General features: G+C 33.0%; 3 protein-coding genes across 3 annotated transcripts; all 3 read right to left on the bottom strand.

The window, feature by feature from the left end:
- Positions 1–3,305: 3,305 nt before the first annotated feature.
- On the bottom strand, positions 3,306–3,862 carry LOC123906849 (gibberellin-regulated protein 12-like). Its single transcript, XM_045956862.1, has 3 exons — positions 3,797–3,862; positions 3,596–3,626; positions 3,306–3,487 (listed from the first exon to the last, which is right to left on the bottom strand). The coding sequence occupies exons 1-3, from the start codon at positions 3,860–3,862 to the stop codon at positions 3,306–3,308; spliced, it is 279 nt and encodes a 92-aa protein (XP_045812818.1).
- Positions 3,863–8,397: 4,535 nt separating this feature from the next.
- Positions 8,398–8,986, bottom strand: LOC123906848 (gibberellin-regulated protein 12-like). Its single transcript, XM_045956860.1, has 3 exons — positions 8,921–8,986; positions 8,678–8,708; positions 8,398–8,579 (listed from the first exon to the last, which is right to left on the bottom strand). Exons 1-3 carry the CDS (start codon positions 8,984–8,986, stop codon positions 8,398–8,400), a joined length of 279 nt encoding a protein of 92 aa, XP_045812816.1.
- Positions 8,987–20,154: 11,168 nt separating this feature from the next.
- LOC123906847 (gibberellin-regulated protein 12-like) lies at positions 20,155–20,729 on the bottom strand. Its single transcript, XM_045956859.1, has 3 exons — positions 20,664–20,729; positions 20,470–20,500; positions 20,155–20,351 (listed from the first exon to the last, which is right to left on the bottom strand). Exons 1-3 carry the CDS (start codon positions 20,727–20,729, stop codon positions 20,170–20,172), a joined length of 279 nt encoding a protein of 92 aa, XP_045812815.1. The 3' UTR covers positions 20,155–20,169.
- Between the last annotated feature and the right edge of the window lie 7,171 nt (positions 20,730–27,900).

Raw genomic sequence — 27,900 nt, 5'->3', positions numbered from 1 at the left:
CCACGGCCCATGTCGCACATGGGCCTGGGCCGCCCCTGATCAAGAGTGCCTGTATCGTAAAATGCGTTTGAGAGAATTCATATGGCCATTCTTTGGGTCATGTATATGTAAACAAACTTGGCGTAGTGAATCAAGAGTACCTTGAATAATGTACCGTAAAATGCGTTTGACAACATTGATATGGCCATCCTTTGGGTCATGCATATGTAAATTACTACTTTTAATTATTTTAACATGTACAAAATTGTACATATTAGACAATTTTTTTTTCAATTTTTTTTTTGAGAGTGTTCAAATGTAAATTTTTTGATCAAGTGCCAAGTAAGAATATCTCCGTTGGTGATGACCGTTGGTGACGACGAGGATATGGGGTTTGTGAATTTTTTTCATTTTTTTTCTTATTAATTGAGAATAAAAACTTATTTTTACCGGTCACTGTTATAAGCAAAACTTCTTAAAAAAAAATTATTATAAGCAAAACATAACTTTTTAGATTCATTGAAAAACTGAGGTATGACTTAGATACATCTATTTTTCAACGAATATGAAAAACTGTTTTTTTTTTGTTGCTTATAATAATAACCAGGCCCTTTATGTCTCGTGGATTTGTTGTTTTTCCTTAAATAAATTTTAGCTTATGATAAAAGAATTAATAAATTGCTAGTTGTAATTTAGTGAAGGATCCATCGGGTAGAACTCATGAGAGTCATGACTCATGACAATATGCATAATGCATATTTGTGATGACAAATTGATGAACCCTGGCACGACCGGTGCTTGTTACGGACATTTGAAAGTCTTGTCATGATTAAGCCCTGCATTTGAGGGTTGTGGATTCAAAATGACACCAATATCTACTCAGCAACAGTTTTGATATGTCAAGCCACGTCGAAGGTGCTTCATTTGAACCAATAAGTCATTGCCATGATATCATAATAAAACTTGTAGTTTATCTAGTTTGACAATTTCTCCTATATTTCTGGTTTTGAGCTGGCTTCTTGATTTTCTTGTCAGTCTATTAGAGCATTCACTTGGCAAGGTCATTGAGAACTTAAAGTTTATCATGCTTCTTTTTAATTGTGAAACTTCTCAATATTACACCCAAAGACATGACTTGTGAGTAGCTTATTTTCTTGTTAGTGCTATTTGTTATGTTTCATTCAAGTTTGAACACTAAGTGTTGGATTTTCTAGTTCTTTGGCAGTAAATTTTTTAAAGAGTTACAAGCTTGTCTTATAGCTTTCAAAGAATTAGCTTGATGTGGTGAAGGTCAAATGACATTTGATGTAATTTTGTATGGGTAGTTCAATGACAATTTTCTAGAGGTATGTCAAATTTGTTTACATTTCGTGCTTTAGCAGATTATGAGCCAATGATTTTTCTTCAATTGTAACCCATAGGGAGTCATTGAATTTAAATTCTTTCTTGTATCTTCTTGTATACTATGAATAACTTTCAGGTTAAGAAGCTCTACATCCAGAGGAAAGATTAAATCAAATATTCGAAAAAGATCTAATGACAGAGTGACTTAGTTAAATGGGAAGAAATGATCCACGTTGCACTCATCTGTAGACATTTTAGGTGACTCTGTTGATCATGTGTAATTGCTTATGCCTCTAAGCATTAGTACTCAGGCACCACAAGAGCTAAACCAAGGCTTTTCTCTTGTACTAAAGATCAACGATTTAGAAATGTGTGTGTACTTCATACATGCTATAAGCAAAGGATTAAGTTTGAAATTTTGAGTTGTATTTTGTTGTTGGATTATTTTATCTCCCATACTTGGTTATGTTGTAGTGCACGTCACTTATTTCTTATGTGTTGTTGATTAATAAAATTTGTTTAGTTTTTTTTTTTTTGTTATCAAAGTATAGTATTACAAAATTTAGACAAAAAGGATTATTATTTTTATTTGAAAAAGGACTTATAATAGCGCTTCTGGGCACGGGCGCTATTAAAGGTTGTTTGCTGGAAGGACTATAATATCGCTCTACACACGGGAGCTATTAAATAAGTGACATATAATATCGCTCTTAAAATAAAACGCTATTAAAATTCGCTTCCAAAGTCTTAGTAGATGTCGCTTCCAAAGTCCTCAATTATTTTTTTGTGAGAGTGATCAAATCAGGGACGGATTCAAGGGGGGCAGGCAGTGGCCAAGGCCCCCCTCCCCCACATATATGTATATAATATATATATTATTATGTCTCAATTATCTATCTATAACACTTTAGTTTGATATTATGAATTATACTATGGTAAAAATAAATGACTAACATAAAATATATCGGTTCTTAAATATATGAAATATTAATTGTCAAATAAAGTGTATTGAAATTACAAAATATTCTCAAATATGTCTATTTATTAGTAATTTTTGGACAAACTGACTAACATAAAACATATTCGAGGACCAAACTAACAAATGAAAGATAAATTTGAAAATGAAAATGACTAACAAAAAATATGTTTAAGGCTCAAAATAATTGTTCTTATTTTCGGCCCCCCGTGCAATAAGTTTCTGGATCCGTCCCTGGATCAAATATAAATTTTTTGATCAAGTGACCAAGTAAGAATATCTTCGTTGGTGATGACGAGGATATGGGGTTTGTGAATTTTTTCATTTTTTTCTTATTAATTGAGAATAAAAACTTACTTTCACCAGTTACTATTATAAGCAAAACTTCTTAAAAAAAAACTATTATAATCAAAATATAACTTTTTAGATTCATTGAAAAACTGAGGTATCTGATTTAGATACATCTGTTTTCCAACGAATATAAAAAACTATTTTTTTTTGTTGCTTATAATAGTAACTAGGCCCTTTATGTCTCGTGGATTTGTTGTTTTTCCTTAAATAAATTTTAGCTTATGATAAAAAATTTAAAAATTGCTAGTTGTAATTTAGTGAAGGATCCATCGGGTAGAACTCATGAGAGTCATGACAATATGCATAATGCATATTTGTGATGACAAATTGATAGAACCAATTTATTATTTATTTAAGATTTTATTTTATTAAGAACCAATTTTTTTTACAAGACATTATGATTATTATAAATTAGTCATGGTCATCACTATTAGGGCTAGGATATTTGATAAACAATTTATTAAATAGAACCATAGACTTCATTAAATTAAAATGACAAGAGTACTCTCGCATCTTGATATGAAATTCGAGTATATATAGAATTAAATTGAGCGTGACATTTGAAATTTTATTAATAATCAAATATAGCTGACACAAAAGATCATTACTGCATGATTAATATTCAATAAAGTATAAATCAAATACAAAAGATAAATTAGGGACATTTGGGTCCTCCTTCTTTAGTTTTCATGTTATTATAGCAAGGACATTCTTCCTTGTGACCATATGTTCCTGATGGAACACACAAACATCTTGTACAACAGTAGTTACAATAGGTTATACATGCCTTGTGGTACTGTGTTGCTGAACATCGAACATCACATGCAGCCGCGCATTCTGAAAAAATAATTTTTTTTATGAGATTCATATTAGAAACACCTTATTATTAAAAGAATATATTTTTTTTGTCCTAAAAAAAAACGAAGAAGAAGATGAAATCAATACCTTCGGGTTTAAGAGATCCTTCTCCGCCGGCCTGTAAAAAAAACGTCAATATATTGTTATACATATGCAACTAAATGAACTAATTCTTGGGATTATTTGAAAGCATTGTCTTTCATTTTAACAAACTTAATGACCATCATAAGTAAAATTTAAATTTTCAATTATAGATCTATGATGTAGGGGCATGTAGGAATCACTTACGTAGACATCTTGGATCACACAAGCTGCTAAAAGCATGAAAAGAAATGCGCAAGCAAATTTAGCCATTAGAACTTTTGTTGGTATTTTATTCTCTCTTTTTTTTTTTGTATATATAGTCTCTCCTAAGACTTGAGTGTTATATAGATGCAATTTATGAAACCTATAAAATTAAAAGCAAACCGTAATGATTTTTCAAACGTCAAATTTATGAGTTTCCTTTTATAATTCAAAGTGAAAAAAGAAATAATTGATTTAGTAACATAAATGCCATGTTTATATATGATTTTTCAAATGTTTTTTTTTTTTTTTTTTTTATAGCAAGATTTGAATTATAAGGAGTACAGTGAGTACTAAACCCTTACAATTCATGAACAACCTCCTTAGCTACAAAGAAAACAACCTAAGGGATTGTTACATCAGTCAGGAAAAGTCAAATTAACATTGCTCCCTAAACGACCTATGAACCAAAGCCAAGCGATATACATAATTTGGTTTACTAGAGAGGAAACATTAAAAAAAATCACCTCTAAATAAAATATTATTACGTATACGTCAAATGCTCCATGTTGTTGCCAACCAAATAATGTGCCGAAACTTTTTGCTAGTATTTCCGTGTAATGAGTCTCCAAACATATTAAAGTGACCTGGGATATTATTACAAGACAAAGATTGAATCCCCATCCATTTGAATATCTTATTCCACCCTTGAATAATCACGCTACAGTTGAAAAATATATGTCGAGTTTCTTCCACTTCCTTGAAACAAAATACACAACATCTATCATGTGTGTTTATGATGACTCCTTTGTTGTATAATGCCTCCCTAGTTGGTAATTTTTCAAGCAACAATCTCCAACCGAAAATACTAACTTTCGATGGAACATGATTCAACCAAAGAGACTGCAAAGCTTTCGCCGTGTACGGTTCTAGATCCGACGCACCAGACCTGTTATGCAAATCCTTGTATGCTGATTTGACAGAAAAAGAACCAACAACATTTAAAATCCATCGTCTTCTGTCCATTACACCCCTTCTTGGCTGCACTTCCTGCAAAATTAATTGTAAATCAAGAGATGTTTTTGCTTCTATATCTGTTAGCTCATCTGTCCAATCAACATTCCACACCCAACTGTTGCTAGCCCAAACTCCCATGGAGGAGATCACACTGTCTTGTCGCATAGTTTTGTTATATAATGATGGAAACAAGTCACGTAAAAGTGCTGTGCCTAACCATTTTTCTTTCCAAAAACTTATATCATTGCCGTCGCCGAAATTACTACTGATATTTTTGCAGTTACCTTCCTCCGCACTTCCTAGCTTCCAAATATCCCGCCACCAAATTGAGGCATGTTTAAGGTCTTCCCTCCCGCCACCATACAAAAAATTATCAACAAGATATCCATATCTAAAGCTCAATAATTCGTACCATGGAGCCGTACTATATATCATTCAAACATCTCCACTTCCATTTGCATAAAAGTGATGAATTAAATAGCTCCAAATTTTTTATACTCAAACCTCCTTTATCCTTTGGTTGGCAAATATGTTCCCAACTCACCCAACACATTTTGTTACTATCCACTCCGCCTCCCCACAAGAACTTTCTTTGGAGAGTCACCAATTCCTTTAACACACACTCTGGAGCCTTGTAAAAAGAGAAAAAATAAAGCGGTAAACTAGATAGTACGGAGTTAATGAGAGTGACTCTACCTTCTATGGATAGGTGTCGGCCAATCCAAGCATTGAGTCTATTTTTCATGGAATCTAAAATAGGAGTCCAAGTGGCCTTTCTTCTCGGATTAGCACCAACTGGTATCCCAAGAAAGCGAAAAGTATAGATTCCACTCCACAATCCAAAAAGAATGAAGAAGCACACAAAAAACTACCATCAAGGTTAATTCCATATAGTTTGCTTTTATACGGACACAATTTCAAATGATTTTTCAAATGTCGAGTTTCTGATTTTCTATTTATAATTCACAGCAAAAAAGAAATATAAGATTTAGTAACATAAATGCACGTTTCTGTTTTTTTTTTTGACAAGCGAAATGCATGTTTCTTAAAGACATAAATGCACGTTTCTAGTAACATATAACTAAATGATTGAAAATTTGAAAAATATAAATACACGAATCATAAGTTGCTCGTCAAATGATCCATTGGCATTTATTTGCTATAGTACCGTTGGCAATTATAATTAGGGCTAATCAAGAGTGCCTGTATCATAAAATGCGTTTGAGAGCATTCATATGGTCATTTTTTGGGTCATGTATATGTAAACAAACTTGACGTAGTGAATCAAGAGTACCTTGAATAATGTACTGTAAAATGCGTTTGAGAGCATTCATATGGCCATCCTTTGGATCATGCATATGTAAATTACCACTTTTAATTACTTTGACATGTACAAAATTGTACATATTAGACAATTCTTTTTTCAATTTTTTTTTTTTTTTTTGTGAGTGATCAAATGTAAATTTTTTGATCAAGTGACTAAGGAAGAATATCTCCGATGGTGATGACAAGGATATGGGGTTTGTGATTTTTTTATTCTTTTTCTTATTAATTGAGAATAAAAACTTACTTTCACCATCACTATTATAAACAAAACTTCTTAAAAAAAACTATCATAAGCAAAACATAACTTTTTAGATTCATTGAAAAACTGAGGTATCTGACTTAGATACATCTGTTTTCCAACGAATATAAAAAACCGTTTTTTTTTTTTTTTTTTTTTTTGCTGCTTATAATAGTAACTAGGCCTTTTTGTCTCGTGGATTTGTTGTTTTTCCTTAAATAATTTTTAGCTTATGATAAAAGAATTAAAAAATTGCTAGTTGTAATTTAGTGAAGGATCCATCGGGTAGAACTCATGAGAGTCATGACAATATGCATAATGCATATTTGTGATGAAAAATTGATAGATTTGTATTGAATGATTGTGTAAAAGTAGTTAACACTGTCATTGTATTTCTACTCAAATAAATCTCTTAAATTATTTTTTTATTGATATCAATTGCTATCACTAACAGTGTAATTTTTTTACACATGCATATAATTAAATCACATCATAGTGCCACTTTTATAGGTTAGTTTCTAAATATCTTCATAAACATCTACATGACTTGTTTTTATTGGATGTATGTATAAATTTGTTTACACCGTTATTTATATAAACTAGTAATAGACCCGTGCTATCGCACGGGTCGTAACGTTACACATATTTTTTTTTTAAGTTACACTTTGCTAAGTCCACATTTTTAAGTTACACTTTGCTAAGTCCACATTCCAAAAGTAATCAAATTCTATATTCATTAATATATTAAGTAGTATGATTATTTCAAAAATAATTAACATTAATAGTAATTTAACAGTGAACACCAATTTAAACATAGGCACAAATCATGGTTAATACAAAGATTTTAATACAAATAAGTTAATGTATGGATACATATCAAGTTCAAATTTCAAACATACATTTTGTTACATAACCTAAAGTAGGCATCAAAAGAGTGTAATTTTTTTACACATGCATATAATTAAATCACATCATAGTGCCACTTTTATAGGTTAGTTTCTAAATATCTTCATAAACATCTACATGACTTGTTTTTATTGGATGTATGTATAAATTTGTTTACACCGTTATTTATATAAATTAAATTCTTGTATATTTTATTTAATTTTTTTATCACTCTTAACAATTTTTTTTGGTAAATACTTTTTTATCTGTATTATCAATATTTTATTATATTTTTGTTTCAAAGTTGTTGTAATTTTTATTCAACGCTATAAACATTTTTTTTACCTTATTTTATCATGTATATATTTATCCACAATGCATATTTTTTATCATAATTTTAAATCTAAATTATTATATTTTTTTAGTAAATTACATTCACCTCCTTTGAAATTAGGTGATTGAATTTTTACACTCTCATTCTCTCTTATGTTAAAATATACTTATGTGATAACAATTAACTTTAAGCCACTATTTCATTTCAAAAACTTTGAAGTCACCATTTAAGTAATTAAATTTTCTTTCTTTAAAAATTTATTATTATATTATGATTTTAGAATATAAAATTCAAAATAACATATTTAATAATAAATTTAAAAATTTATTATTAAGTCATGTATGAATTATTTTATTATGTTTTTATTTTATTTGTGTGAATAAAAACAAATTTCAACAATATTTCTTACATAATATACGTGTAAAATTTTTGTGTAAACATCTAAGTATGATGCTTGGTTATTCCTTAATTTGGTTTTAATTCATGAGTTTCAAAATTAAATGATGTTGGTTTTCTATTATTTTAATAAATTTTTAAAATATTCTACAAAATCATTTTTTTTATTTTTTTTATTGACAAGAATACTTTATGATTATTAGTCACAGTCATGCTAGAATATTTGACAAACAATCTAAATCAAACTGATTAGAATGCCACTCTCTCATCTTGATCATATGAAATTTAAGGAAATAGAATTAACTTGAAATATAAATTAAAAAAAAATTTATTTATTAATAAGTAGCTGAGAAATGCATCGACGAAGATCTATGCATGAACAATATGGTAAGAACAACAAAAGATAAATTAGGGACATTTAGGTCCTCCTCTCTTAGTTTTCATGTTAGCATAGCATGGACATTCTTCCTTGTGACCATATGTTCCTGATGGAACACACAAACATTTTGCACAACAGTAATTACAATAGGTTTCACATGCCTTGTGGTACTGTGTTGCCGAACAACGAACATCGCATGCACCCGCGCATTCTGAAGAAAGAAAAATAAAATTTAAGAGGTTAATATTAGACAATGTTATTAAAATAATATTGTTTTCCTTAATTTTAAAAAAAAGATAGAATTCTTACGTTCTGGACGAAGTGATCCTTCCCCGCCGGCCTGTAGAGTTTTATTAAAAATAGAAAAAAATTTAAAAAAGATGTTAGTATATATGCAACTAATTTTGGGTTTATTTGAACACATTGCCTTTTATTTTAACAAATTTAATGATCACCGTTAGTAAGAATTTTCAAATTATACATCTATCATGTAATTAAGAGGATGCTGAAAAATATTAAGAATGAAAAATACAGAGAATGTGAAGCACTTACATAGACATTTTGGATCACACAAGTTGTGACAAGCATGAAAAGAAACGCACAAACAAATTTAGCCATTAGCACTTTCGTTGGTATTTTACTCTTGAGTTTTTGTACATAGTCTCTCCTTAGGCTCGAGTGTTATATAGATGCAAAAGATGGTATTATACAATTAATGCTCTATTGTTTTGGTCAAACTAATTTTCTCTTTTAAACAATAAAAAATTATATCTTTGACTGAAAAATATAGACTACAAATCATGACAGAAAATATTTGAGCGACCAAAACTTACTGAATTTTTCTATAAAAACTAAAAACAAAATTTAAGATACATACAAAGACAAAAAACATATTTAACTCTAAAATGTAGTAAGTCGTATGTATTTAGTCAAAATTCTGATAAGATACATTTGACTTTCTCAATATTTTTTGCTTTATTTTATTTTTGCAAGAATATATATATTAATGAATATAATAATATATTTAGTCAAAAAAATATTAATACACATATGGTATATTTTGTCAATATTTAATAATATGCCTTGCCAATAATATTGAATACTACCTTTTTTATTTATTTTTATGAAATATACTACATTTAATTTAATAAAAACACACTAAAAATGTGTACCAAAAAAAAAAAAAAAACTCAAAACTCATAAATATATGCAACACCATATAGATCTAGTCTATGTGTATGAATATGGAGTCATACTTCAAAATGCCATCAATAACCTATGTTGCCTTGTTTTTTGCTATTGCCTTTACATCTGGCTTATGCAATGCTTTTGATTTGGTTAACATACATGTTAATTTTTCAGATGGGGCTTCTGTTAGATGCAATAGTAAGAACAATGGTCTCACTAATCAAGGGTTTGGCTTTGGTTATGTGCATTTGAGTGTTCCTATTGGCCAACGTGAAATTTGTCATGCATGGTTGAATAATTCAAGTGCCTTGTTCACTGCATATGATCCACAATATGATCAAGGTCACCCTTTTGTCTATTGGGTGGTAAAGCAAGATGGATTGTATCATAGTTGGGACAACAAGAACTTTTTGAAAAAGGGTGTTTGGAATGTTCCTCCAATTGTTGAACACTAAAATAGTGCTATGATCTTTTGTGCAATATATTTGATGGAGCATTGAGCTCGAGTAATTTTTGTTATTTTGAGCTTTGATTATGCTTCTTAACCTAATTAATGTACAAAAATATTAATAAATCAATTATGTTATTCCAAAAAAAAAAAACAATTATATGTGTACAATAAATTTTGGTAGAGATCAGAGACAATTTAACTATTTTATCTGTAAATAGGAATTTATGTGGAGATTGTCATGCTTGGGAGTTGTGTGGGACTAAGACGGGGAAGAATGCCCTCTTGAGGGTGATTTGAGAATGAGAATGATGGAGATCATAACACCCCCTCCCTCCAATTGAAATACCTAATTTTGTGACGAAATTATATGGGAACGAGAATTTGAGACGGATCTGTCTGAATGGTAATAGAGATGAAATTTTGGGGAACAAGACTTGCCTACAGTTTTTAATGGAAAAAAAATGACAACAATAAGTATAGGCAAATTCTTATTTACCCATTGATTTCCCTACCCATGCTACTGCCCATCCTATTTTTCAAACTATAAATTTGAGCCACTGTTGATAGATTAGTACATGTTATTTTATATAATTGCATATTCGCCGGGTTCTCTATTTTTGATGAATTTTAGAGCAAATTATGGTGAACCAATTCGTGAAAGAATTGTGAACCAGTTCATGCGAACCAATTCACGGTTCACTGGGAGTTGGATGAATTATGTGACTATGAGTTTCACAGCTAGCAACTCGGGATTTCAGGCGTGCCACCAATAAGCTGCGGAACAACAAAGAAAATGATACAAATTTAATAATCAAATCTTCTATCCGAAGCAGGGGGCGGATGCAGGAAAATGATACAAATTTAATTTTTCTTTAATATTAGAATTATATATTTTCTTGGTAAAAAAAAAGTATTATATATTTTTCAACTTTTTACTACTTTAACTATTTATTTTCACGCACTTTCTATTGGGTTTGGATCCTCTCATGCTCTTTTGATACTAGCCTCTCTCATTTTTCTCATCTAAGAGTGATGATTCATAGATTTCCTCATCTAAGATCTAAGAGTGATGATTCATAGAGAATGAAACGATAATAGTTTAGAAGAGAGAAAACAAATGAATGAATGGTTGAGATTAAAGCTGAATGGAAGCATAAGAGAAAGAACACGACAAGATCCAAATCTTTTTCTATCTTAACTTTATTCTTTTTCTTTCTTAATTCATATAAGCATCAAACAAATTTTCTCCTAACATCTTTTGAGTTTTTTTTTCTTGCTATAGTGATATTCTTTGTTTCTCTTTTTATCTTCGGATTCCTATCTAACGACCCAGGACGTAATCCTGGACGTGAAGAATAATAAAATCTTTTTTGTTTTCCTTACTTATCTTGGATTTTGAACTCTTTTTTGTTTTTCTATCTATTTTACATCTTTAACTTGTAAAAACTAGTAAAAAAAAATGAAACAAACAGGTAAGAAAAACAAAAGAAAAAAATACCCAAAGTTCGTAATTTTTTTTAGTTAAAATATATACACTAAACTTTCTAGCCCCCACCAGAAAAAATTTCTCGATCCGCCACTGATCCGAAGTCATACAGACACAGATTATTGAGATGCAACCCAGCTGCAGCTGTAGCTCTATGCTGCAGTTCATTAACACCAGAATCTGCTATTTAATAAAACCTATATATACTAGTAATAGACCCGTGCTATCGCACTGGTCGTAATGTTACGCTGATATTTTTGAAGTTATACTTTGTTAATTAAAATTAAAAAAAATGAACAAAATAAAAGATTGCATTAAGACAGACATTTCAAAAATTGTAGAGGTTTTTCATTAAGTAGACATTCTTTCACGAAAACGACATTGTTTTTTGTTGTTGAGACGACAAAATACATTACATTCATAATAAGAAGTTTATTTGACAATAAGATACAATATTATACATACTGAGCAGTTGATTAAGTTCAAAAGGGATTTCAAATATTAGGCATTCAAAACAACTAAGTTAAAGTTAGATTAGTTTTCGATAGCAAAATGATGCAGGAACATTACATAGCACATGTTAGATGATATTAATCCTTACGTTCAATATGGACATTGAGTTCTCTGGTCTGTGTCGAATCTTAAAATCGTACCACCCATCAGCGATATGCTTTTCATATTCCCCTTTCTTTATATTTATCGTAGAAGTATAAATGTTGCATTGCATTCCAAAATTAGTGTCATCAGACCAAGGGTTAGTCCAAAATTAGAATTTACCCCGTGTAAAATAGTTTTTTTGAAAAAAAATTTAGTTAGAACTTGTCTCACATATGATAATTATTTTGAATGTTTTATCGGTGATAATTTATCCTGTATATGATAGTTAAAATTTATATATCAGTTAGAATTTACTCCGTGTAAAATAGTATTTTTGAAATTTATATTGTTAGAACTTGTCTCACATATGGTAATTATTTTGAATTTTTTATCAGTAATAATTTATCCCGTATATGATAGTTAAAATTTATATATCAGTTAGAATTTACCCCGTGTAAAATAATTTTTTTGAAATTTCTATTAGTAAGTGCTGATGTTGAGTGAGAGATTGAGTAATATATAAATATGTTTAATTTGAAAGTTGAATATAATAGTTTGCCTCCAAAAGATAACTCATGACAACTTGCAAAATAAAGGACATTGTCACATGCATTTATTTTCAAAAGTAACTAAGTGGCTTGATTAAAATGCAACTATGTCTTTCAATAAAGTAACATTTGCACTCACAATATGGAATATGGCTTAGATGGCTTGGTTAATTGTATAGTTTCAATTCAGTTACCAAATTTTTGGACATCAATTACCCTTACTTTGAACACATGACAAATTTTTATTTTTAAGTAAGGTTATTTTTGGATTTTCCAAAACAATCAACTTTCTTTTATATATATATATATATATGAATATCAGATCCAAAACAGAGATATTAGAAAAAAAAACAACTTCTAATTAGTTTAGGTATAATTGTTCCATGACAACCAATGCACCTCGTCTCGTGTACAACGAATTTTTGGTCTCTAAAATCTTTGCCAGACGTAATTTAGGCTGTGACCAATGCTTGACTCAAGAAAACAACTTCTACAAAAATATATAGCTTTGCATACTAGTGATCAAGTTGCCTAGATTCGTAATAAGTTTTCAAGAATGTTTACCCAACATCGCATAATTAATATATGTAAAGGTTTTAAATCCCAGGCCAGCAACACTCTTGTGCGTGGCTAATCGTTTGCAAGAAAGTCGATGGATACCTTTATATTGTTCCTTATTTTGATTCTATCAAAAGGAGCTTATCATCTTCTCAATGATCTACTCCCTCCGGCTTTTTTTGTAAGTCAAAATTCTCTTTTGCACACTTGTTAAGGAGTTATTTTTTTTATCTTGATTTTATGTGAAATTTATATTACAATTCATAAAATAATATTCTAATATATTAAATTTGCTATGTTTGTTGAAATTTTCTCACTAAAAATTAAAATTTATGAATCTCAAATTTCAATTTGCTCCTGGAGGGGCTGTGTGGCTTGGAGTTGTAGTTGTTTTACCTTCTAATTTGTTTACCTTGTTTTGAAAAAGCTAAATTATACTTGATACCTCTCTTGAGTTTGTATACTATGGAAAATCTTATATTTCAAAATCTTTAACCGTATATTTCAAGTACTTTTTCATCAAATTAGTATTTATAGTATAAATTGAGACTGTTGTGAATTCGGATTGAATCACACCAATAAAATAATTGATGTGTGGAGCAAATAACGATTAAGCAATCAAATAATGAGATCGGCAATAAAAATCACAAATCAAAAGATAAAGCGATAAAAGAAAAAGAACACAAGAGAATTGTTTACCCAGTTCAGTCAATGTGACCTACTCTGGGGGAGAGAGCAGCTCTCCGATCCACTATCAAACTTGTTCCTTGATTACAATGAAATTCACCACAAGAGTTACAAGATTTAGAGTTTTTCCTAAATCTACCCTAAGCCCGAATTTCTTCCCGTGACCAAGAAATTCAATATGAAAGTGTTTCCCAAGGTGATAGAATGTTTCCCTAACCCTAGAGTCTTCTCAAGATGAAATCTCTCAACCCTAGCCTTTTTGTTAGCCTTTGAAACCCTAAAATCCCCTTGAAAAAGTCAGAAAACGCATAACATATATATAGGCCCGCAGACACTACGCCTGGGCGCAGCCTCCCACGCCTGGGCGTGAGCAACCTGAGTTCAGCCCAGTTTTTTCACGCCTGGGCGCCAACTCCCACGCCTGGGCGTGAGCAGGCAGAGACTACCAAAACATGATTTTCTGATTTTTACATTATTTCAAGGCAATATTCAACAATTCTCCACCTTGCCTTTAAATCAATGGTGATGCCGACTTCTCATCAACCATCGTGCTGCTCTCTCCAACCTCCGTCTACTCTTCAACGAAGTTAATCAAGTCCAAGCAATGCTTGAACTTAGCTCTAGGTAACGATTTGGTGAACATGTCAGCTGGATTCTCCTCCGATGCAATTTTCTCCACCATGATCTCTTTTGTCTCAATCATGTCTCTTACAAAATGCAACCGAATGTCAATGTGCTTTGTCCTTTCATGATACACCTGGTGATTTGCCAAATGAATGGCACTCTGACTGTCACAATGTATCTTCACACATCCTTGACTAATCCCCATTTCTCCAATCATACCCTTCAACCATATGGCTTCCTTGACCCCTTCAACAAGGGCTATGTATTCTGCTTGAGTTGTTGACAAGGCTACAACAGATTGTTGATTGGCCTTCCACGTTACCGCTGTACCGAACAATGTAAACACAAAACCCGATAAGGATTTTCGAGTGTCTATGTTACCTGCATAGTCCGCATCCACATATCCCTCCAAAGCATCTCTTCCTGGATCAGTTCTTGTGTACTTCAGACCACCCTTCGAAGAACCATTCAAATACCTCAAAACCCACTTCAAAGCTTGCCAATGAACTTGGCCCGGATTTGCCATAAACCGACTTACCACGCTAATTGCATATGATAAATCAGGCCTACTACAAACCATGCCATACATGATGCTTCCAACCCCACTTGCATAGGGAGTACTCTCCATCTTCTTTCTCTTATCCTCGGATTGAGGACACTGTTTTATCGACAACTTTGAATGGTGACCAAGTGGCGTGTTCACTACCTTAGAATCTGTCATTCTAAACCGCTCCACCACTTTCTTCAAATAATCATGCTGAGATAAGAACAACTCACCTTTACTCCGGTCTCTCAAGATATCCATACCAAGTATCCTCTTCGCATTGCCAAGATCCTTCATCTCAAATTCACCATTTAGTTTCTCCTTGAGCTGTTGAATCTCTTGCTTGTCAGAACTTGCCATAAGAATATCATCTACATAAAGAAGAAGGTAGAGAATGACTTTCTCATTCCTCTTCATCATGTACACACAACTATCATAGTTGCTTCTCACAAATCCAGTCTTCAATAAGAAATCATCAAACCGACGATACCACTGCCTTGGACTCTGCTTCAACCCATACAAAGATTTCTTTAACAAACACACTTTTGAATTGTCTTTCACAAAACCTTCAGGTTGTTGCATGTAGATAGTTTCTTCTAACTCTCCATGTAAGAATGCGGTCTTCACATCCATTTGTTCTAACTCAAGATCATACATGTTAACAATCGCCATAAGTACCCTTATAGAACAATGTTTCACCACAGGTGAGAAGATTTCGTTGTAATCAATCCCCTCAACCTGAGTAAAACCCTTTGCTACAAGTCTTGCCTTATACCTTGGTGCTTCGACCCCTGGTATACCTTCTTTTCTTTTGAACACCCACTTGCTACCAACTACCCTTTTATTTTTAGGTAATGACACAAGCTTCCAAGTCTGGTTCTTCTCCAATGAAAGCATTTCCTCATTCATTGCCTTCAACCAGTCTTGACTATCTATGCTTTCTGATGCTTCCCTGAAGTTCTTTGGTTCCGAGTCTTGCACTTCTTCAGCTGCATTCAAAGCATAACAAATAAGGTCAGCATAACCGAGTCTATTAGGTGGACGAATAACTCTCCTCTCCCTATCTCTTGCTAGCTGATAGTCAGGAACAGTTGTTTCATCACTTCCACTTTCATCAGGTACTTGAGTCTCATCCTCCTTTTCCCTCTCATCTGTGGAAGGCTCCACCTCAAACTGAATTCTCTCCACCCCCGTTTCTGGTCTTTTCTCAAGGTCTTTGCACTTCATCCCCATTCGGGTCTCATCAAAAGTGACATCCCTGCTTATGATAAACTTTGATCCTCCAGGCTCCATCTTCCACAGCTTGTAACCTTTCACACCTTCAGGGTAACCAATGAAAACACACTTCACAGCTCTAGCATCAAGCTTATCTTGCTTGACATGTGCAAATGCTAAAGCTCCAAAGATTTTCAAGTTAGAGTAGTCTGCCGGCTTGCCACTCCAAACCTCCATAGGTGTCTTTAGATCAATTCCTGTTGATGGACATCTGTTGATCAAATATGCAGCAGTGTTAACTGCCTCTCCCCAGAAACTCTTGGGTAATCCAGCTCCCAACAGCATACATCTCACGCGCTCCAGCAAGGTCCTGTTCATCCTTTCAGCCAGTCCATTCTGCTGCGGTGTGTATGCAACGGTCTTATGCCTCTTTATACCTAGTTTCCTGCAAAACTCATTAAACTGCTCTGAAACAAACTCCAGGCCATTGTCAGTCCTTAAAAGTTTTAGTTTACTTCCTGTTTGATTTTCTATTAAGGTATGCCATTCTTTGAATTTTTCAAAAGTATCACTTTTATTCTTTATTATGTAAACCCATACCCTCCTAGAGTAATCATCAATTATTGAAAGAAAATATGAACCTCCCCCATGAGTAGACACAGATGCTGGACCCCAAAGATCCGAGTGAACATACTCGAATGGCCTAGTAGACTTATGCACTCCCACCCCAAACTTAACCTTATGTTGTTTTCCTAGAGTACAATTATCACAAAAGTCTAGTTTGTTCAATTTTTCTTTCCCTAGTAAACCTTGTTTAGATAGTTCAACTAAACCCCTTTCACTAACATGACCTAACCTCAAATGCCATAGTTTAGTTATGTCTGCATTTTCAACACTAGTTACTAATGCATTAGAAATAACAGTTGAACCTTCTAAAATGTAAAGACCATTCATTTTAGACCCCTTAGCAATTACTAATGCACCATTAGAAATTCTCATTACCCCACGTTCAATCCTAGTACAATACCCTAGATTATCAAACATGCTTATGGAAATTAAATTTCTTTTAAGTTCAGGAATATACCTCACATTCTTCAAAAGGAAATCACGATCGTCATACATTTTAAGACGAATAGTACCCATACCTTGAACCTTGCACGCTTTATTGTTACCTAGACGGACGACTCCACCTTCTTTAAGCTCCAAAGTTTCAAAGTACTCCTTTCTTGGACAAATGTGATATGAGCACCCCGAGTCCATGACCCAGCTCTTCTCAGGTTCCCAACTTGTAACTGTCAATGCTCCTGCACTCTCATAACCTTCCTCTTCACTAACGACAATTTGAGCTGACGAACTACCACCACCCCTTCTCTCAGGGCAGTCCTTCTTGAAGTGACCTGGTTCATGACAATGATAGCACTTTAACTTGCCACCACCATCACCCTTTGACCTAGACTTGGACCTATGCTTCTTTCCCTTCCCCTTACTTTTGTTCTCGCTTCTTCCTCTCGCCACATTCAGCCCTTCTCCGCTGTCATCAATCCTCAAGTCTCTCATCTTAGTCATCTCCTTGGTTCTCAAAGCCGATTGGACTTCATCCAAGGTGATAGTACCTTCTTTTCCATAGAGCAATGCATCCTTGAGGTTTTCAAATGACTTAGGTAAAGCACACAATAGGTGGAAAGCTTTGTCCTCGTCCTCCAAGTTCACATCAATGTTCGCCAAATCGTCAATAATCTTATTGAACTCCGAAAGCTGCTCAACCACGGACTTGTTCTCCGACATACGATAGAAGAACAACCGTTCTTTCAGACACTGCTTATGTGCCAAAGACTTGGTCATATATAATGCATCAAGCTTCGACCACATCCCTGCAGCAGTCCTCTCCTTTGCTACTTCTCTCAACACATTATCCGCGAGGCACAAGATAATGGCACTCAATGCCTTATCATTCATCTCGTTCTTCTCTGCTGCTGAGAAAGTATTAGGCATGTTCGCAATTCCTAACAATGCTTCTGAACACTTCTGTTGTGTTAATATTGCCCTCACCTTCACCTTCCACAACCCAAAGTCGTTACTCCCGGTGAACTTCTCAATGTCCCACTTAGAACCCATGATACTTAAATCGTTTGATCCTTTGCCCCACGGTGGGCGCCAATTGTTGTGAATTCGGATTGAATCACACCAATAAAATAATTGATGTGTGGAGCAAATAACGATTAAGCAATCAAATAATGAGATCGGCAATAAAAATCACAAATCAAAAGATAAAGCGATAAAAGAAAAAGAACACAAGAGAATTGTTTACCCAGTTCAGTCAATGTGACCTACTCTGGGGGAGAGAGCAGCTCTCCGATCCACTATCAAACTTGTTCCTTGATTACAATGAAATTCACCACAAGAGTTACAAGATTTAGAGTTTTTCCTAAATCTACCCTAAGCCCGAATTTCTTCCCGTGACCAAGAAATTCAATATGAAAGTGTTTCCCAAGGTGATAGAATGTTTCCCTAACCCTAGAGTCTTCTCAAGATGAAATCTCTCAACCCTAGCCTTTTTGTTAGCCTTTGAAACCCTAAAATCCCCTTGAAAAAGTCAGAAAACGCATAACATATATATAGGCCCGCAGACACTACGCCTGGGCGCAGCCTCCCACGCCTGGGCGTGAGCAACCTGAGTTCAGCCCAGTTTTTTCACGCCTGGGCGCCAACTCCCACGCCTGGGCGTGAGCAGGCAGAGACTACCAAAACATGATTTTCTGATTTTTACATTATTTCAAGGCAATATTCAACAGAGACTTTGTAATAGTTGATGAATACTTGATTGATGCCTTAAGACACAATGATAATACTCAATATAATGTGAATTAATATAAAAATACTGAAGATATTGTGAATTATTATTAATATAAAAATACAAGTGTGTGTTATACTCATCTCTTCTCCTTCCCCTATTTACATTTGTTTATGTTTGCTTACGTATATATTTAGATAATTTAACTTCACATTTCAAGTTTAATTAAAATGTAAATTAAATGTTTTGAAAGAGTCAGAGAACATAATTAATATGCTCTATTTAGAGAAAAAATGTTTTTAAAGGTAAGAAACAAAAACCATTTTAAATCTTTATGGCACAATTTAAACCTTTTTCTTTGTATTTCCAATGCTTTCAGTGTTAAGTTAAGTATCTTGAGTTGCTTAATGCAACCCACTATTTTCTTTGGAATTATCCTTGTTGCACCGAAACAGATTTTCCGTTGTCCATTTCAACACAGTTTTGACGCAGTATTGCATCAGGACCGTCTAATCTATAATGTACAGTCGAGATTTTATAGCAGGATTAATATGGACCGCCCGATCAATAATTAATGGCCTAGATTAAAAATAGTGTGAAAACTGTGTGATAATCTACCGTAGCAAATCTTGATCCGTTGTTGACTTAATTAGTGACTATTTTATCCATTTGAAAGACTAGTAATAACTTTGGCGTTTATGATTTAAGATTGTAGTTAATATAGGTGGACAACAAGGTAGAAAAGCAGATTTGGGTGTAAAATTTTCAATCGCCCCAAATCGCGGTTAGTTTTATTGGATTTATTTCGATGCATTATTTCACAAGTTAGTCAGATTGCCGGTTTATCCGTGTGTGTGTTCGGATTTCAAGTTTCTTTGAATTGTAAATCCAAACAAAGATAAGAAAGAAAGAAAATTAGAGATATTGGGAAAAGCTCAACTCAGGGTTCGGATCTCAGATCTATATCATTAATTAAGTCATAAAAAATAAAAACTTGAAGAAAAAATAACAAGAACAATATAGTTATAAAATATTAATCTTAATTAAATTTCATAGAAATACATAATAGAGATTTATGCATGACTACTAATGTGAGCACAATGGACTAAAAATTAGGGGCACTTGGGTGTTCCTCTCTTAGTTTTCCAATGATCATAACATGGACACTCTTCCTTGTGACCATATGTTCCTGATGGAACACACAAACATTTTGCACAACAAATGTTGCAATAGGTTATACATGCCTTGTGGTACTGAGTTTTTGAGCAACGATAGTCACACGCACCCGCACATTCTGAAAAAAAAGAGTTTGAGAATTGTCGTTAACATTGTAAATTAAATGAATTTTCAAATCTTCAAATAAAATTGCAACAAAAAAAAATGATGCAACAAATATAAGTCAAGAGTAGTACGTTCTGGACGCAGCGATCCTTCTCCACCACCCTAAAAATAAAACAGAAAAAAATAAAATTATGTGAGTGTAAGGTCAACTGGGAAACAAAATTTTTCAATTAGATATGTCTAGCTAGCAAGTATGTAGACATTGCAAAACAAAAAGTTTGAAATTAAGAACACAAAGAGCTAGAGAGATATCATAATCACTTACGTAGACATCTTGTATAACAAAAGTTATAACAAGCATGAGAAAAAAGGCATAAACAAATCTAGCCATAGTACTTATGGGATGTTTTTCTGTGCGACTTGTTCATGGACTAAGAGCTATATACAAGGACTTATATAGATGGATAGATGTAAATAACAACATAATGCAATTAATGAGATTTTAGTTCGAGACAAAATTGCAAGAGTCACTGTTTATTGCGAATAATAAATATGCACGTGAAACCACAATAACTATTCCTGTGTTATTCTTAATGTGGATGGAAATTATCCCAATTGTTCCAATCGATTTGGATTTGGTGGTATTTTTAAAAACACCTTTCGGCCACTATCTTGCAGGCTTCTTAGGTTTCATTCAAGGGTTATTCGACATTATGGTCGCTGAACTGTATGATATCTACAAGTGCCTCTTGTAGGCGAAAGACACGAGTATAAATGAACTTGTTTGTTACTCTTATTCTTTACATTGTGTCTACCTCATAAAAAATTCATATGCCAAGTATCATATTTATGTTGTGTTGATCCAAGATATAAATAGCTACACTCCCAAACCAATGTTTCCATTTATCACACACTTAGAAAGGAGAATCAATGTGTATATTTCTTTGCTAAACTTGTAGCCTCCTCAGATACCGACTTCATCTTGACTCATGCTACATCTTTAGAAGGCGTTCGTGATCTTCTTAAAAACGACGCTATAAGAAATATTTTTAAAATGTTTTTGTTTTAATATTGTGATGTAATTTTCTTTCCTCAAGACCTGAACTAAAAAACAAAACCTTCATCGTTGGACTTTGAGCATAAATTAAGATCTCCACATTATATGTAATTTTTTTTTATGAGCATTAATGGAGTTACCCTGAAAAAGGGAAAATGATATTGTCATGCAAATTTTCAAAGAAAGGCAAATAACTTTTTTTGAGTAAATTACACCCGCTTCCCTTGAAAAAATTTGAATTACAGTTTTCTCATCTCTTATGTTAAAATATAAACTTTAGTCCATTTTATCATAAATTTCTCTACTTGACCAAGACTCAGAAAATGACTAAATTCCGCTAATTATCTGCATCTGCTTCGTTCAGTCTTGCTGCCGCTACTTGTTCCAAGGGATCCCCAAGTAATATATTTATATGCCCTCTCATATTGGTATCCCATGTCCTGGTTCTCCTTATCCTTCTCCCCAGATTCGAGGAGAGTGGAATGAAATTTAAGCATCATTCAATGGAGTAAAGTGAAATTTTGTCTAATAAATTTATATTATAAGAGATAAGAGAAGTATATATTTTAACATAAAAGAAGAGAGTAATATAATTTAAACATCTATAAAAAAAAGGGACTATAATTTACTCATATTTTTTTGAAGCGGCACGGTCATATATTTATTTGGAAAGATGACAAAGGTAGAAATACTGGTAGATTCAATTTTTTTTTAATGGCAAATATATATATATATATATATATATATATATATATATATATATATATATATAAGATGATACATGGGAAGAGTACAAAACATAAAACATAAAGAGAGGTCAAATACTGGTCAAATAATATGGTCAAATATTGTTTCGATAAATTTTTTTATGGTCAAGTTTATGCATCCAATTTGGCACGTCCAGATAATATGGTCAAATATTGTTTCGATAAATTTTTTTATGTTAATTTTATCGAAACACTTTTCAAAAGTGTGTCGGTGTTAAAAAAATTGTGAAACTAATTTTGAGTATTTTGAAAAGTGTTCCGGTGTAATTGAAAATTGCAGAATATTTTTTTTCATGCCGGAACACTAATGCAAATGTTTTGGTACTAATGCAAATGTTCCGGTTTGTAATAATAGTTTTGTTATTTTTATTTTGTTCTGTTATTTTTAAAAAGATTTGCCTCAAACTGGCGATACATGTCAAATGTCGGTAGATACTACAGATGTTTATACAACTAATGAAAAATTTGATACACGGTTGTTATCACATGGGCTTGAGCTGTTGGAATTGCCAACAAAGTAAGTATTATTAAGGTTGTCAGAACCGGACCGGTCATCGAACCGGCGAGCTCACCGGTTCAAGGTTCAATTGGTCGGACCGGGTTCAATCGGGGTCGAACCGTTTGTAATTAAATATATATTTTAATTAATATATAAATAAAAATATATGAATAATTGCTCAATATTTCATAATTTCACACATTAAAAAGATAAAATATCACAAGTCAAAATAAAATAAAATTTACAATTCAAACCAAATGAAAAATAGATGAAAAACAAAAACCTTTCCTGTTCCTACGACGTTGTTGTTTTGTTTCAGTTTTTTTTAAAAAAAAAAAAATTAAAACGACGTCATTTTGCCCTGTTTTTTTTTTAAAAAAAATAAAAAATCTGCAAAACCGGTTGAACCGCCCGACCTGTTCGCCGGTTCGACCCCGGGTCACACGTTTTTTTGCCGGTCGGTTTCCTATCCGTTTTTTGCTCAAAACCAAACCGTTTTCATGACCGGTTCACGGTCCGACCGACCGGTCCGGTCCGGTTTTGATAACCTTGATTTTGCTACATGATGTTTTGTCAGATCTTCAATACGTTTGTTTTCATTTGCGGTTAAACACAACTTACGAGGATGATCTGCATATTGGTCAGGTAGCCCGTGGTTGTGAACTCCACATTTAACCTGAACTTTCCATCCTGAACCATCAGTTGAAGGTGTGACTCCAATTTTGAATGGACAGTTACATTTTTTTGATGCAGTTATCGTCAAACTTTCTAAAGAGTCTTATTTTCCACCTTTATCAGAGACCAAAATCAACTTGTCATTTTTTTCCTCTTTTTCCGTTCTTTTTATCTGACTTAGTTATAATAATACTGACTTTGTTGGCAATTCCAACATCTCGATCCCATGTGATAACAACTTCTAAGGTATTAAATTATTCATTAGTTGTAAAAACATCTGTAATATCTACCGACATTTGAAACGTATTGTCGTCAGTTTGAGGAATATCTGTTTAAAAATAACATAACAAAAAAAAACTGTTATTAAAAACCATAACACTTTTTTGGTTCGTTCAACATACCGGAACACTTTTTAAAAGTGTTCCGGTATGAAAAAAACATTATGCAATTTTCAATACACTGTAAATCTAATTGATTCTGAGATAATACAAACCAGAACTGTTCTTGTTGTTACTGGAACACTTTATAGTTTACCAAAACAGTGCCACAAATTTTTACATACCGGCACACTTTTGAAAAGTGTTCCGTTAAAATTAACATACCGAAAAAGAAAAGCTTGCCGGAATAGTGTTTAACAGGAGAGTAATACTTTCCATACAGTTTATCGAAAAAGTGATAAAATGACAAAATAAAAAATGATAAAATATACTAGAATAAGATAAAGGTAGAATGAGAATATTTTAAAAAATGTTGGGATAAAAGGATAAATTTTGGGATAGAAAAAAATTTCTCATTGCTTTAGTTTGAGGCCGGGCCTGAAAAAATCTCAAAACTTGTTCATTTCTTTTCATAGTTTTCGGCAACTTAAGTTCACCAAATATGTTCATAGCTCAAAAACGAAAGTCATCAAGTTTTGACAGGTTAATAGCTTTTGACTTATTATGCAAATCAACGTCTACTGCTTAGAACATCCTAGTTGGAGTGCCATGTCAGCATATTATAAGACACATCATCATATTTAACAGATGTTTAACGGTTTGGACTAAACTGACTAACGAAATCAACATTCAGAGAATTTTTTTTTTTTAATTTTCGTTCTTTCAAAGACTTAATTAACGGCGAGTGACACTTTCAGGAACTAAAATACCATTTACTCAACCTTAATTTGATATTGTTGGTTTTTTTTTTTTAACTGCAAAAATTTATTAATAAACACTACAAGGTACAAGATGTACCAATAGGCATAAAGTACGACACAGTGGCCAGGGGTCAATAAGAAACCCCACTATGCTACAACAGTTACAATAATAAAACCACAATAGGACAAAGACTAAAACTAGAAATCAAACAAGAGCTTCATCCACTCCCCTAATTTGATATTGTTGGTGAATTCCTAAAGTTTATGTTGAGAAGATTATGTATAAATGTGATATGTTTTGCTCCTTTTTGTCTAGCTCTAGTACATAGAACGTTGAATTTAATAGATTGGATTTTTGGTAGTATGTTTGTGTATCAGTTCTTTATGTATATTGTAGTTTTTTTTTTAATCTTTTCAGTAGGACACAGTTGCATTATTATAACTCATATCATATGTAACTTAAATCATTATTCACATGCAGTTGGAGTTTTAATTAAATCACTATTCACATTATTATTGTTGGGAATTGCCTTGAAAACGTGGAAAAAACTGGTGCCTCGGGCGAAAACTGCGCAACAATATATATTTGTCACGTTTTGGCAGCCGTAAGTGGGAGAAAATGTGAGGTTTTTAGGGTTTCTTCATCCAACATCAATCTAGATCAAAAGGGGTTCCTTTTGGGTATATTCTAGGGTTGGAGAAGTGTTTCTAACACCTTGTAATCACTTATAATTGAAATCTCTTGGTCACGGGAAGAGATTTGGGAAAATAGGGTTGAAGTCTAATTCTTGTAACTCTTTTGTAATGAATCTTTGTAATCAAGAAGGAAGTTTGATAGTGGATTGGAGTGTAACACCCAAACCCATTATTTATATATTTCTACCTTTAGTAAAATCTTTTTCAAAATACGCAACGGAAAATCACATTTAATTTATTGAATATCGGTTCGAGTATTACACTCCTCTATCAAAATAATACTAATGTAATTAATTAGTAAAAATAGTGTTTATACAAATGTTAAATCAACTAATGTATTTATTAGCTATACAAAACAACCTAGATAAGGAGACTCTATATACATATAAAACCCCTTTTCCCGTGTCACAATCAGAGCGGAGCTTCACCGACGACTCAACATCGAATACCATAAAACCTGTAAATCTGGACCCCCAACGATCCAGCACATAACACATAAAAGAGAGTTAGATAACATACTCAAAATATAAGTGTAAGTAAATGGTACTTAAACACTTCTTCATAAAGACATGCATAATCATACATTATACATATACACCACCATCATTCATGCATATTCTTCATTTATCACATAATCAATCATCCACAATTATACACCAAACATATAGTTTCACGTCGTCTCGGACAATACCAAAACATCAACAAATACACATAACTCAATTACAAATAGGAATACACATAAAGTTCCTAATGTAATCTAACACCACAAATACACGGTTCAGATTATGGTCATGACGGACCCTGCATTGTTCATTTTATAGTCATGACGGACTCTGCTCCTCACATACGGATTAACAATCAACATTTACCAAGTACGTGTCAAACATTATTTATCATAAAATGCACACATAATCCCTAATGCAATCTAATGCTTCACATTCATGCTATGTCCTCTAGACACCTCTAATGCATGTGGTACCATCTTCTTTATTAGAGTATCTCACCTCTAATATCCTTCTTTATCGGATAAATATAATCCGATATCCTTCTTTATTGGAATATCCAATATCACATATATTCATGAATGCATGTATATGTTTTTCATGAATTCACTCACAATCATTTTAATTAGCATTAAGCTCTTCATTTACTAATGTGGAACACTATCCAACATTACTTCTTTATTAAGATAACACTATACCTTAATATCCTTCTTTATCGAATAACATAATTCGATATACTTCTTTATTAAGTTAATTAACACCTTAATATACTTCTTTGACATTTTAACAAACATCATCAACACAATCAACAACAATTATATTCCACACACATAATCAACAACTATCATCACAATACAATTAATCATGGTTATAAACACCTAATTGCATGTTAGGATACCTTAAATCCATGTTACAAGTGCCTAATTGCACTTAAAACAACTATCAAAAAGTTGCTGTCACAGTGCTGTTCGCTAAGCGAACAGGTAGCGAACACGTGGCGAACACGTGGCGAACACGTGGCGAACACGTTCGCTGTAGCGAACAGGTAGCGAACGCAAACAGACACAAAACCTCAACTGGCGAGCAGTTGGCGAGCATCTGGCGAACACGTTCGCTGTAGCGAACAGGTAGCGAACCACACCAGAAGAACATCTGTTCTTGAGTTTTCAGAAAATGATTTTTCACTCAAAATCACCCAAAATCCCATTTTTCATGTTATAAACCCCAAATATGTTCATATTCAAGTATAACAAGCATATCTAAACACAAAAGGACAGTTCATTTCACCGATCTACATCATAAACATCGAAAAAGTAGAGATTAAACACTTTTTCATCAAAACTCTCAAGAACACTAAGTTCTTGAGTTTAATCTTTCATACAACTCGTTTTTACCATAGTTTTCATTCATTAATCATGTTAAAAGCATGTTAAGCATATTAAGAACCTTAGGAACGATTTCCATCAAGAAAATCCGTTCTAAGCTAAAACGAAAATGGGGTGGAGGAAGTTCGGGTGAGGAGAAATCGACATTCTCCCCTTCCTCGAGTCACCCACGAATATGAAATCTACTCTCTTACCTTGGATCGACGAAAGCTCCACGATTGCTCCTCGAATCCCTCCTCCAAGCTCTGCCCTAGCTCCTTGAGCTCTCCCTTCTCTCTAAACTCTCACAAGAACAAGAAAAATGAAATGTTTCCTCTCTTCCCCTTGACCATATGGCGCCCCTCACAAGTCCATAAGGCCCATTGGGCCTCAAGCCCAATTGGCTTGGCCCAACTCACGTTAACTCTCACTAACTCGTGCGTTAACTAAAACTCTCGATAAATAACTTAAAGTTACTATCTTACTTAAAAACCACATCACCAAATAATTAAACACTTAAATAGTGAATAATAAATTTGGGTCGTTACAACTCTCCCTCACTTAGAAGATTTTCGCCCTCGAAAATTACGCGACTAAAACAACTCCGGATAACTCCTGTATCCGAGCCTTCAACGAAACGCTCAAAACGCTACACATACTAAGTTTGACAAAATTAGTTTATCCCATCCAACACAATTTTTGTCCATTTATCAACAAGAGATCAAGGACGGCCAGTTCCTCAATTTGTCGATAAATATTCAACAATCATGATATCGGCACAAACCATTCTGAAATTCTGGTATAGCAGAACCAGATGTTGTATAGAATGTCGAGACATCTGGTCTGACATGAATAACACGGCA

This window comes from Trifolium pratense, linkage group LG2 (genome assembly GCF_020283565.1).
Source record: "Trifolium pratense cultivar HEN17-A07 linkage group LG2, ARS_RC_1.1, whole genome shotgun sequence".
In the NCBI taxonomy this organism is placed as follows: domain Eukaryota; kingdom Viridiplantae; phylum Streptophyta; class Magnoliopsida; order Fabales; family Fabaceae; genus Trifolium; species Trifolium pratense.
Note: the sequence above shows the minus strand (reverse complement) of the source record. Positions and strands in the feature narration are given on the sequence as shown.

Excerpts from the sequence above, each read along its gene's own strand:
- LOC123906849 (XM_045956862.1), bottom strand. The coding sequence starts at position 3,862 with ATGGCTAAATTTGCTTGCGCATTTCTTTTCATGCTTTTAGCAGCTTGT. Across the intron at positions 3,627-3,796 it reads GTGTGATCCAAGATGTCTAC|GCCGGCGGAGAAGGATCTCT; the intron begins GTAAGTGATTCC and ends TTTTTTTTACAG. Across the intron at positions 3,488-3,595 it reads AGGATCTCTTAAACCCGAAG|AATGCGCGGCTGCATGTGAT; the intron begins GTATTGATTTCA and ends TTATTTTTTCAG.
- LOC123906848 (XM_045956860.1), bottom strand. The coding sequence starts at position 8,986 with ATGGCTAAATTTGTTTGTGCGTTTCTTTTCATGCTTGTCACAACTTGT. Across the intron at positions 8,709-8,920 it reads GTGTGATCCAAAATGTCTAT|GCCGGCGGGGAAGGATCACT; the intron begins GTAAGTGCTTCA and ends AAAACTCTACAG. Across the intron at positions 8,580-8,677 it reads AGGATCACTTCGTCCAGAAC|AATGCGCGGGTGCATGCGAT; the intron begins GTAAGAATTCTA and ends TTCTTTCTTCAG.
- LOC123906847 (XM_045956859.1), bottom strand. The coding sequence starts at position 20,729 with ATGGCTAGATTTGTTTATGCCTTTTTTCTCATGCTTGTTATAACTTTT. Across the intron at positions 20,501-20,663 it reads TTGTTATACAAGATGTCTAC|GGTGGTGGAGAAGGATCGCT; the intron begins GTAAGTGATTAT and ends TTTTATTTTTAG. Across the intron at positions 20,352-20,469 it reads AGGATCGCTGCGTCCAGAAC|AATGTGCGGGTGCGTGTGAC; the intron begins GTACTACTCTTG and ends CTTTTTTTTCAG.